The 12,388-nt window shown below is 36.6% G+C and overlaps 2 protein-coding genes across 3 annotated transcripts; both read right to left on the reverse strand.

Annotated features, from left to right (window-relative positions):
* Nucleotides 1-1,865: 1,865 nt before the first annotated feature.
* Nucleotides 1,866-2,554, reverse strand: LOC147560214 (uncharacterized). The gene has a single exon (XM_086662316.1). It carries the CDS (start codon nt 2,474-2,476, stop codon nt 2,009-2,011), a length of 468 nt encoding a protein of 155 aa, XP_086518442.1. The 5' UTR covers nt 2,477-2,554; the 3' UTR covers nt 1,866-2,008.
* A 5,754-nt stretch (nt 2,555-8,308) lies between these two features.
* LOC147560215 (3',5'-bisphosphate nucleotidase AHL-like) lies at nt 8,309-12,290 on the reverse strand. 2 transcript variants are annotated; one of them, XM_086662317.1, is made up of 4 exons: nt 11,240-12,290; nt 9,614-10,301; nt 8,826-9,183; nt 8,309-8,550 (listed from the first exon to the last, which is right to left on the reverse strand). In XM_086662317.1, exons 1-3 carry the CDS (start codon nt 11,421-11,423, stop codon nt 8,880-8,882), a joined length of 1,176 nt encoding a protein of 391 aa, XP_086518443.1. In that variant the 5' UTR covers nt 11,424-12,290; the 3' UTR covers nt 8,309-8,550; nt 8,826-8,879. The 2 variants fall into 2 exon arrangements, with proteins under 2 accessions (XP_086518443.1, XP_086518444.1); XM_086662318.1 differs by having other exon boundaries at nt 8,309-8,495; nt 11,240-11,647.
* Nucleotides 12,291-12,388: the final 98 nt, after the last annotated feature.

Below are 12,388 nucleotides of genomic sequence, written 5' to 3' on the forward strand. Positions count from 1 at the left end.
TTTTTGAAAATATCCCAAGTGGATACTTTAGAAATACTGTCAGATATCTTTATTTTCGCATTGAAGTCGTTAGTGGGTCTCGTCGACTGTGGATAGTCCCTAATTCTCTTTTAATGTTAAATATTGGAAGTCATTATCAAATGTTATTTGGTTAATTGTCTTTCAAACTCATGGTTTTTTTTTCAAACTCATGGTTGCTCTTATGAACTTGTATCATCTACTTTCTTTTTTTTTTTGTTGTTGAAATTGTATCATCTACTTGTGTAGTATAACTTGTACTAATATTTCTCATTTTGCTGGAATTTTAGGTCACCTTGGGTTTCTTTTCATCTTCCAATGGAAATATCCCAGGTGCTTGATTTTATGAAATATTCACATGACATGTGGGAAACTATGGTTTAAAGATGTGTATTACTATTATTATATCTTGCCTGCCCACCCAAAAAGAATATGATTCCCATACTATTAAAGATAACAAAACATACAGACAATCATCATCTGTTTGCTTGTGTGACTTTGATCTACCCACTAATTTTCTTGTTGACAATATTATCAGCTTCTGTGACAATGAGTGAGATTGACAATGTTATCAGCTTCTCTCACAATAGGTTCAAACTCACAGCAGTCGATCTCAAAATATAGACATACAAAATCAATCTCAGAATATAGACATACAAAATCATATATATTTACCAAGGTCGGACGAAATCTACATCTACATACAGGCCAGAAAGAAACTTATCCAAAGTACGAAGGCATATTTATTAGAGCCTCTCAAATACCTAAGAATCATAGAGATATCTAGGTGAAGATATTTTAAGACTCCAAACAAATGTCATACGAAAAAGCTACGAGATAGTGGGGAAGTGTTCGTGGCAATCATATATCTAGTTGTGGCCAAAATATTTGAAGTATGATAAAGACACAAGTGTTAGTTAGTACCGACTACAAAGATGTGTCAATATTTTCTTAAAACATCAATAATTTGTTTAAAATTGGTGGAAATTTGAAATTCTTAGAATCTAATAACTATGTGCAGATGTGCACTATATGTGCATATTTTACATAAAGTGCCCTTGCGTACAATTTGTAAAAATTAGTAATCCTAGCAAATAACTTACACCAACTATGTGCAAGTGTCCTCTCATCAAAAAAAAAAAAAAACTATGTGCAAGTGTGCACAATCTATGGGCATTTTTTACATACTCCATGTAAATCAGTGCAAACTTTATTCTGTGCATACTAGTGCAAGCTTTAGAAAGAAACTTACACTTAAAAATTCTTATTTTATAGGAAAAACGTTTTGAAGATTTTTGGAATGTGAAAAATGGATCTTTCATGCCTTTGGGGGCTAGGCACTGTCATATTATTAACCAAAAGATGTTACATTAGATGCACGATAGTTTATCATCCAGTAGAGACATAAATCTTCAAAGGATACGGCAAATAACCATGATTTGGAACTAATAAAAGATTCTGAGGCAACCACCCCAATTCTCTCAATAGAGAAGCTACGTTCATTGTACAATCACTCAACCGAGCCACCACAAAAACAAATGAATTATTGTAGATATTTCCCCTCGAATGGAACGAGGAACATTTTTTTTGTTGTTGAACTATGGAACGAGGAACTAGTAGGATAAAAGATATAGAGTTACACAAACATTTCACTCGCCATGACTAAAGGGAGCTGGCCACACCATCTTTCAGGCGTGTTATTACTAAATCATTCATCCTTTAAAAACACATAAATTAGTAATAACTAATTATCAATACTTTCATAATTAATAATCTCTTAATTATACATACAAATCTAGAGAGAGAAAGTGTTTATTTCTTCTTACTAGTAGTACATTACACACACATTAAAACATCATTCCTTCCTCAATTCTCTTCATCCTTCAAACATGATCACCACATAATACTACTCTCTCTCCCTCTAGGTTACAACTCCATATTTTCCGGTCACCGGAAAACCACTTTCCTTTTTTCTATATAATTTTTTTCTCTAACAATAAGCAACACACTTCTTCTTACAATCCATAGTACAACCTCCACCACCACCACCACCACCAAAATTCTTACCTGACCTACTGTATGAACTGAAACATTTAGCCGGACACGTCAGCTTTTTCTGATAACAAGGACCCTTCTCTTTACACACAATAGTTGGTCTTATGACTCCATTTGTTGAGTGTCCACCTGAAGGGCCGCCGTATCCACTACCATATCCACCGGAACCACCGTTTGCCCAGCCATTTCCCAACCCTGGTATTCCAAAACCACCTCCTGGACCAAAATAACCACCCAACCCACCACTATTACCACCGTTACCACCACTACCGCCGCTACCCTTTTTGTTGTTTGTCAGTTTGGTGTCAAAAGTTTTATCAGAATCTGGTCTGCTGCCGAGAGTGGTGGTTAAAACAGCAGTAGTGAGTAAAACCGCTATGAGAAAACCACTGGCGGTATTCATGTCTAGTTTTTGAATTTTGAGTGGAAGAAATCAGGAAATGGATTGAATTTTTTTTTTTTTTAAGAGTAAGAAAGTAATGAATGGATGGGTAGGGGTTTAAGTAGTTGGGGACCTTGGGGGTTTCAGAGTTAGGGCCCCAATTTATTAGCATGTACCCTAAGGTGGAACCTATATGCCCTCCCTTGGCATATTCATTAGAACTAATTCCATTTTGAATTTGAATCCCCAATTTGTCTTCTCATTTAGTAATTTTTTAATTTGATTTTATGGACATTTATCTTGAGAGAATTTTACAAATTAATATTTTTTTTCCCTTGTTACATTGTTTTCTCTCCTTATACATTAGTGTGTGATACACTAGTTCTATTGGCAGGTTCCACATTTTAGCATCGATCCTTGTGAGGGAGAAGGCAGACGTTAATTATGGAATAGGAAAGCTAACAGTGACAGTGGAGACGATGAGGTGGCGAGAAGATGAGGTGGTAGAAAGAGGTGATCACATGGAGGAGAGAGGTGATGATTGGTTAACGGTGTTATAATAGTAACTCAAAAAAGAAGTTATTTGGACATTTTTCATAAAATAAGGAGTTAGGCAGCAGGGGCGGATCCAGGATTAAAACTCAAGGTATGCCGAAAATATTATAGAACGAAAAACAAATAAAAATTCTGAGTATTACATAATCAAATATTCTAATGTTTTAATTACAACTCAAAATAAAAATCTCTTTCTAGTCCAAGCGTAAATTCATTCTCCTTTTACTCATTCCTTGAAAGCGCTTGATAATATCTTGATCGACGATTGTAGCAAACACATCTTTCTCCACAAATGTCACTAAACAATCATTAAGCCATGGGTTAGACATTCGATTTCTCAACTCATTCTTCACATATTTCATAACAGAAAATACTCGTTCAAGACTTGCGGCAGCCACCGGTAATGACAAAACTAGCTTCAGAAGAGTGTACACCTATCCAAATGTCTTGTGGTTTTTTGTACAAACGAGTCCTACATAGATCTAAAATACCTTTCAAGTTCGAAAAATTATCGTCCGTCTTGACACACTCAGTGTAAGTCTCAAGTTGAGTAGATAACTCCTTATCACTAACATCCTTAAAGTCATTTGGGTAGAATTTTGCCAACCCCAAAAGTGAATGAAGGTCAAAATCTTGAAATGAAGAATAAGGATTAGAACATGCCAAACAATTCAACAACTCAACATTTTGCAGAGTAAATCGATCACCCAACTCTTTCATTACAAAATCTATGACAAACAAACAATATAAGAACCTGAATTATTTAATTATTCAATTCTAAATTCGAAATTCTTCAATTCTTCAATTCCTTTTCTCAACTATTTAATTATTCAACTCTAAATTCGAATTGGAGAATTCTAGTTCAAACAACTATCAAAACAATTATTCCTATTTTGGAGATCGAATTTAATTGTTTGAGAAAATACAAAATATTATTACCTGTGACAATTTGGAGAAGGAAATGGTCAGATGGAGATGATATTTGGAGAGGGAGAAACAATTTTGGGAGGGATATAGAGATTTTGGAGAGGGAGAAACAATAGAGGGTTTAATTTGTTTTAGAAAGAAATAGAGGGAATACGTAGGGTTTTGGGGTCTGGGGATAAGTAGGGTTGTGGGGGGGAAAATTAGAGAGAAAAAAATAGAAGAGGAAAAAGTGACTTTAAGTGTAGCACATGGGTTTCGAACCCAGGACCTATCGCATAAATTTCGGCACCCTCACCACTGAACCAAGTTTGCTTTTGGATTTGAGGGTTGTCCATGGCATATATGGCAACCCTCTAAATCCGCCCCTGTTAGGCAGGAAACTGATCACAAATTTGGGGATTTGAAAAACAACCCAAACTAATACTAAAAGGTTTGTGATAGAAAAAGGTGACAAATTGAGTTGATTACAAATTGGGTGTTACAAAGAAGGACAACAATAATTTAAGAGATGTGTGAGTCGGACGATTGAAGACAAAGGATGATAGATGGAGTTTGTGTGTCCCAAGGAGGACAATGATACAAAATGGTGAGGAAGTAATTAAGAAAGTGGGGAAGTTGGATGACAGTTGAGGAAAGGCGTCAATTCGTAGTGGTTATCCCGCGTCATTTGAGAACCAAAAATTGGTTCTCTTATTAGAGATCTAATTATTTCGAATTGGAACCGATCATTCTCAGAACCAGAATTAATGTGAATGAACTCTTTACCAGTTTGGGTTCATATTTTATTAGCTTCTTCATGTGGTAGTGGGGTAAAATTTGTACCATTTCTTATAAAATATTAATTGATCAAAGACAATCCGGCATTACTTTTTAAAAGTCGTGGAAAAAAGAAAACGTAAATGCTTATGATCAATTTCATGGCATTAGAAGAAGGGTGTTGCTTATGATTAAATAAACGTATATGAGCAATATCAATAACATGAACAGTACCCCTTGCATTTTACAGGGAAACGAGGTAGGACTAGAACATAAATGTTTATGATCAGTTTCATCGTGTTAAAAGCTCTTATTCCTTAAAAAATGTTAAAGAAAAACATAAAATGTTATGATCAGTTTCATCTAAATAAAAGGGTATTTTTGTCCTGATTAACATGCGTGATTCTCATGACTGGCATTTAACTAGAAACTATTGTTTTCTATCCATGTAGGAGTATAGATCAAAAATTTAAAATAACGGAGGTGTAGTCCTAATATCGATATAAAAACGTCAATGTCAAAATCTCCTTTAAAGAAATGGTGTTGAGGACTTGAGGTACTCTAAATAAAGGTAAAAGAAAAACATCAATAACATGAGCAATACCTCTTGTATTTTAAGTTCCTATGTTTTCATTTATTGTTTTTTGAAAGACAATAAATGAAAACGACCTACTTCTTTCAAGTTAAATCAAACCCGACTCTCTTAATTAGTTTGACTTAAAGAAAAGAAAATTTTCTCACCATCATGAACGAGAATGTTCTAGTGGTCCATTTTCTCTTGAGCATGAACGATATATATTTATGTTCAACCAGCGAAGAAAAATTCTATTGGTACCGACCTTGCTAGCTCAACCCCCTCTCTAACTAGTGGTCCAATTGATAAGTACAGTGAGCCCCAAAAAAATTATATCGAAAGTACTACGACGAATTAATAACACCAATTAATGCATAGTCGGATGCCAGTAAAGAATGGTATAGCACAATACTAGTATATCCATTCTAGGATAAGAAATAAAGAGAGTAAGTGCAAAAAACGCGTTTTCTATACCTGTGAGGCTATGACAAAAGTCAATCAAAACACTCATTCATTAGGACTTGCCCTTCTTTTTCTTTTAAAATTCATGTATGCAAATGGAAGGTGGGGAGACCTTCTGGACCATGACAACCATCTATATGCACTATGACACAACCACACCTTACACCTTTGTGGGGAAAATCTTCTTGACTCAAATATACTCAACCACATGCTCATGGTAGAGGTCGTATCGAGGTGTCATGCCATCCCTTGGCTATACGATTTGTAACAGATGTTAGTTGCCTTTCGTAGGCCCGTCAAGTCACATGTACACTGAGCACTATCGACAAAAAAAAAAATTTGTGTCATCATGCAGATAAACACTAAATATCTAGCTCAAGCACGAATAATTTTCGTTTGAATAGCTTTATCCTCTCAATGGTAGACGTTCCTGTGCACATATAAGAAAATGTTTGAGAAGAGAAAAAATTCAAATAGGGGCCAAGTATCCATGAAAAGGAACTATTTGTCACGACCTTTCAACTTGGATAGCTTAAGGCGTGAAGTTGTGCAACAAAAGAACATATGGAGCGAGCATAAGGTGGGAGCTAGGGCGAAGAGATACGGGGACAAGAGGACTGGGAGCAAGGATGGCATGCAATGGCAAGATGTGGTTGCATTCATGCAAGCATGCTTGTTGAAAAATATGATGTTACTTGTCGAATCATGCAAGTGGGATATCTCTTTGACTTTGTGGATGGCTGAGTTCATCCATCTTGGTTAGTGTTCACGAAAGTTAACAATACTCTAGGGTGCGCGCTGCCTCATGAGTTGACGCACACATGTCAGAGAACATGTCACATGATTTCTCTTTTTTGTCGGACATGGTTGAAGACAGTACGTGACGAGAGTCTGCTACAACCTCCCTTTAGTTGAGGAACTTCAAGTGTAGGATCACTTAGCTGGAAGCTATGCGCAAGTACCTCTACTATTGAGAGGATGAAGCTATTCAAGAGGCAAGACCTTGATGTGCTTGAGTTGGGCAGGAAGTCATGTTGGCTTATGTGAGAAGGATGCTAATCCTATGTCCAATGTTCGAATAATAGCCGATCGAGATGCTTATTTGACGCAAAGCTTAAGAGTGGATGATAAATTGGCTTGGGATGTTTTGCGTGATGGTTGGTACTCTGTATTATGAACACCTGCGACTCAAGGAAACTTGGTATTGGATAACATGAGCATAACTCGTATGCTAGGACTACGAGGAGTCAATTGGCGAGAACAAAATAACTTGAAGATTGCAAGTAGAATGGACGTGTTCAAGTTGGCTGACTATGTAATTTTTTAGATGTATATTATCCCTTTAACCGAAAATTGCATTGCAAGAAATTAATATCAAGTAATAATAGGAAACATGTGGTATAATTTCTTCAACACCCATAAACATGCCCAAGTTGGGTGGTGGGCAAGTAGATATGGTCATGGAGGAGTAAAAGAGTAGAGGACTTTCCAGGACAAGACACACCAAACTGCATTTACTTTTACACAGAGACAGAGAGAGAGATATTCTTGAAGGGCATTTAATCATATCTCCATATCGGTATTGCATTCATTCCTTCTCTAGTACGACCCTAATGCCAACTTTGGGCAAGGGACATGTATAGTGTCTAACTGTATTCTCGTCGGTCGAAATACATACATGTCAACACTCAACTAATAATCTAAAATTGTCCAACTCGATCACGAAATATCAACACTTAACTAATAACTTTATTTTTTGTCCAACTCCATCATGAGATTTTTTATTTCTAGAAGTAGTCCATCTTTTCTAAGTTAGTAGTCCATTTACCCTAATGAAATGTATCTTCTGTCTTAAAATACTAGTCGAGGTTGACATTTATGTTATTGGACCAGAAAGGTGAAGATCTAAGCAAAATATATGATCATCCGATAGGAAAAAAATTCAATCAATTGGCGAATTGAACACCTAAAATGCCCCAAGTTCACTAGATAAACTTGTATACATATTGTGTCCACCTTTGACTAAGTTGCCTCTTGGAGTCATAGTATCCCCAAAAAGCAACCCCAAATCCTTTGAAAAGGAAATTTGGTCTATGAAAAACCTTTAATGTGATGTCTCCATTTCAACTACTATATCATTTTAAAGAAAAAGAAAGATGACAGACAAAGATCGAATTGAATTAAGAAAAAAAAAGGGCGGGAAACTAAGGTGGTGTCTAAGACTGGGAATTTGACCCTAGAGCCCGAAACCCGACCAAGATCGCCCAAATTCGATGGGAAAAAAACCCGCTGCCTGGCCTCTAGGTAATGTGCGGGCTTGGGCTCCGTCTGAAAACCCCCACCCGAACTTTATACCCGCTCCCTAAGCCTGGTTGAAAGGCCTGCATGCTTGTAAGTTGGAACACTACATAGGCCCTCACACGAGTCAAGCAGAAACAAACAATCTAAAACCTGACTCAAGTCAATTCACACTTCGTCCACTGAGATTTTAGATGTGACAAAGGAAAAAAAATAAGCAAACACTCCCTAACTGATTTGACATCTGTAATTGTTAAATAATTCATTGTAAATCATAGAAATGGGAGAATCCTCTTTTATTATAAGGGTCAAGAAACTTTACAATGAAAGTAGACTTTTTCTCTCAACTATAACCAAATTCATGGTTAGGTTTAGGTCATCCTATCTACACCACTAGAGGTGATTGAGCTTCTTCTAACCTTCTTCATCAGAAACTCCTTTTGTCAGCAAAATCTCTCTCTCTTTCTCCTGCATTTCTGTTTAAACATTCCAAGATTACCCATAAAAGGTAGAAGAAAGCAAACTGCAGGAGGAAAATAAATAAACAAATATCAGAGTGATCAATGCAAAAATTGCAAGTCGATAAATATTCATTCGAAAGATACTACTCGGAAAAGTAATTTGAAATTCTACGCACTTAGCCGAGTCAGAATATCCAGTCTTTTAAGCCTTTCGAGCTCGAATAAAAGTTTTAAGTGTAATTCAATTTTCGGGCGAGAAAATAGTTGAGCACAACCCACAAAGTAAAAGAAGTAGGAATCAATAGGGAAAAAGAAATACTGTTCGGGTTTTCCTTACCTTGCTGACTTATAGAGATTTAATGTACTCCACTAGCCTGTCGGATATTATATATCATAGATTAGAACAATTCCAGCTAGCATCGACAGCCCTAACGATCTTGTCAAGAAGTGTAGCTCCAGAACAAGCAATGATGCCGCGATCAAGACCTTCTAGGAAGATACCTTTCGAGAAGTCCAATGGGCACCCTCCAGCGTCGGTTACTACACCACCCGCCTCTTGTATAATGAGAACACCAGCTGCATGATCCCAAATCTTTTCTTTATAACCAGCTTTTGCAAACTTCATGAATATCTCGGCGTCACCTCTAGCTATGGCTGCATATTTTACCATGCTGTAGACCCTCAGTGGCTGCTTTCTGCATTGTAGTGAGAGAAAGAATGATGAACATCAGAAAACAAGGACACACTCGAAAATTTTTTACCTGAATGAAGTGGCTGAAAAAAGAACAACAAATTGAAACCGGACTCCTATTTTAGATCAGCCAACTTGGACAAAACTCATATTGGTGATTTTGGGCTATTTTAGAGTCTCAAACATTTTCCGCTCTTTCAAAGAACTCCATTTACAAGCAGAAGCTGAAAAGGCAGAAGCTGAAAAGGCAGAAGCCGGAAAGATAAAACAGCAAAAGAAGATGGCAGCTAATCTCGCTTGCAATCAGTATTCCACTTGCTATTGAAGATAAAAAAATAGGGCCATGTGATACTTTGTCCACACATTTCAATTTATGCAATGAAGAAGAAAAAATGATAAGAAAATTGAAAGAAAGGGATGGAAAGTAAATGCACCTAAGTCCAACACTATGTGCCAGTCCTGCTGTGAATGAGTGGCTTGAATTGGCTTTCTCAACTGGTTCACAGAAAGTTGCTAACGATGGATCATCGATAGATGATACCCGTATTTCCTTAGCTGAATTCGGCCAAACAAGCTTTTCATTCTTGTGGACTAATGGTTGCATCCATGCTTTCCCACTTCCTTTCTTTGCATAAATTACACAACCTTTTTGCCAAGATTCCGATGTCGATGGAGATAACTCGGACAATTTCTTATAATCCTGGTGATGATAATTTAGCCACTCCTTTTTCATAGGATAATTAGGGCACCCAAGAACACCGAGGACAACTTCTCCATCTTCAATCATGGCTAATGCCACTGCGTATTGGTCGCCACGTACAAACCCTAGCGTCCCATCAACAGGATCAAGTATCCAATGCTTTCCTCGGGAAGCACCAGTTGAGTTGCACCTACTTATTGCCTCAAGAACTTCTGAAGTCCCAAGAACTTTATTCAAACCTTTAAGCCCGTATTTTGGTGCTTCTGCTAAGGATTCATTCACAGCCCTGACTACATATTCTAACAAGTTAACTGCATCAGGACCTGAAAGAGTTTGAGCATCTTCTTCGGCAATAATTGATAGTTTCTCCCTTCCGAAGGTCTCGGATAATACCAAGCTGACAATTGCCTGAACACTCCAATCTGTTTGTGCAACAAAATGAAAATAATTAGCAAGACTATCGGTCATTTCAAAGTGATCATAATATGGAGAAACAAGAATGAGATTCGTCATTGAAGTGATCATATGTTCCACCAGCACCCTGCAGATGTCGAAAAGGTTTATCCGTTTATTGAATCACAAAGTCATTAAGTGATCGGTTGTTGGGTAGATTTTAACAAAGCAACACTTAGAAACCAAAACTCCGCATAACTCATAAATGGAGAAGCTCATATACATTTGGAGTATAGATAACCAAACTTTGATAGTATATATATAACTAAGAAAATGATTTGAGCCTATAATGTATATGTTGTGACTAACCAAAAAACTAAAACTATTATCAAGTCACTAACGTCAAAACCAAGCTTTCCAGTACAACGAAAATCACCATTTATGCTTGCAATTGATAAATTTAAATCAGCAAACAACTAAAGTCGATTCTAATCCTAACAGCAACCGAGATAAACTCAACCATCAAATTGAACAGGTACTCCGACGAGGTTCGCGGTTGAATAAGTTTTAAACCTAAAAACTTATGAAGGATAGATACTAATCCTTCACTGAATCAGTATTCATTGAATAAGTTACATAAAGATTGTCAATTCTGTGCCATAATGTCACTTCTTGAGAGGCCTAGACATAGAAAACTTAACCTAAGTAGTTATATCTTGCCTTAGAAATCAGCAATTTAACATATGAACTTGGTGAAGCAACAAGAACCCACCAAAACAAATCAATTCAATACTCTAAACACAATGCAAAAAAACAAAGATAAAATGAAATCAAACTATTCATTCAATTGAAAAACAGAAAATCCAATAACCCATTTCCCTAATTCAGAACATTTGAAAAAAAACAAACTCAACCCAATAACAAACATCAAATTTAAGACATACCCATGAAAACTAATCAAGTTTACCTGCAACAGTGACAGGTGAATCGTCATCTTTTGATTTAACCTGACCATGATTTTTGGAAACCAAGCTTTCTTGAACCCTTTGACAGAGTGAACAAGCCATCTGCACAACTCTAACAGCTATATCCAATTCATTGGAGTAATTATCGGATTCTAATGGTTTAATCTTCATATTCTCATCCCCCATTATAGATAAATAAGGTTTCCGACTAAACCCAGAGATAGGAAGAGGAGATAGAGAGTTAACAGTGAAACCTACAGTCCGAAATATGAAGATTTTACATTTTTTTTTCTAGTAGGAAGTGGAGAAGATAGGAGGGGTTCTTACTTTGATGGTTGGATCCTCTCTTTCTCTCTATTTGGGGTTGTTGGATGGGTAGGGTGAGTTGGGGAAGATATGATTGTTGTATTGGGAGATAAGAAATTAGGGAGATATGTATATTTGGAAGCTGGCTGAAATAGATTTGAGTTATTTCCAGCTAGACATATACGTGATAGGTTTAAAAGTTACACGTATTCTATGTCGTTTGAAAAGAGAAAAATATACACGTATTAGTTTCAAAGAATGTCACACGTTAATGAGCATGTGAGAATAGTGGGAAAATATATGTCTTAAAGCAATAACACAAAGCATAAGTTTTCACCACTTAATGACAATTAGTTTTGAGATTTTAAGGGCAATAAACTAAAAACAGTTAGTATTTTGGATTGTCTTCATCCTTTCCGCCTACAAGAAGCGAACTCGTTGATGATCATGAAAATCCTTCATACTGACTGTTAACTCATAGATATCTTCTTATCTCAATCCCTTTATTTGTGCAGACAAATAAAACCCATTGTCTATTCCTATTCTCTTCGCCTAGGCGAAGAAGAAACCCTACTCTTCCCCTGACGAAGGGAAGTGAGGAAACTTCTTTGTCCAAACTAAGTGTAAGGGGTTTCTTTTTCGTTACTGAGGCGAACTGGAAACCCTCCTGTACGCATGTGCAAGAACTGGAGGTCAATCATTTCCCCCTCTTTCACTGTTACCATCTTTCTTCGCTCTTCTCTTTTTATTTCTAATGGTACTTCGAAGATACAGTTTTTGATTAGTGGTGCCTATTTTATCTCATACAACCGATAGACATGTCTCTCTATACAATAGGGGGATCT

This window comes from Eschscholzia californica, unplaced genomic scaffold (genome assembly GCF_041429995.1).
Source record: "Eschscholzia californica isolate CP2 unplaced genomic scaffold, dmEscCali1.0.p SCAF_2, whole genome shotgun sequence".
NCBI lineage: Eukaryota > Viridiplantae > Streptophyta > Magnoliopsida > Ranunculales > Papaveraceae > Eschscholzia > Eschscholzia californica.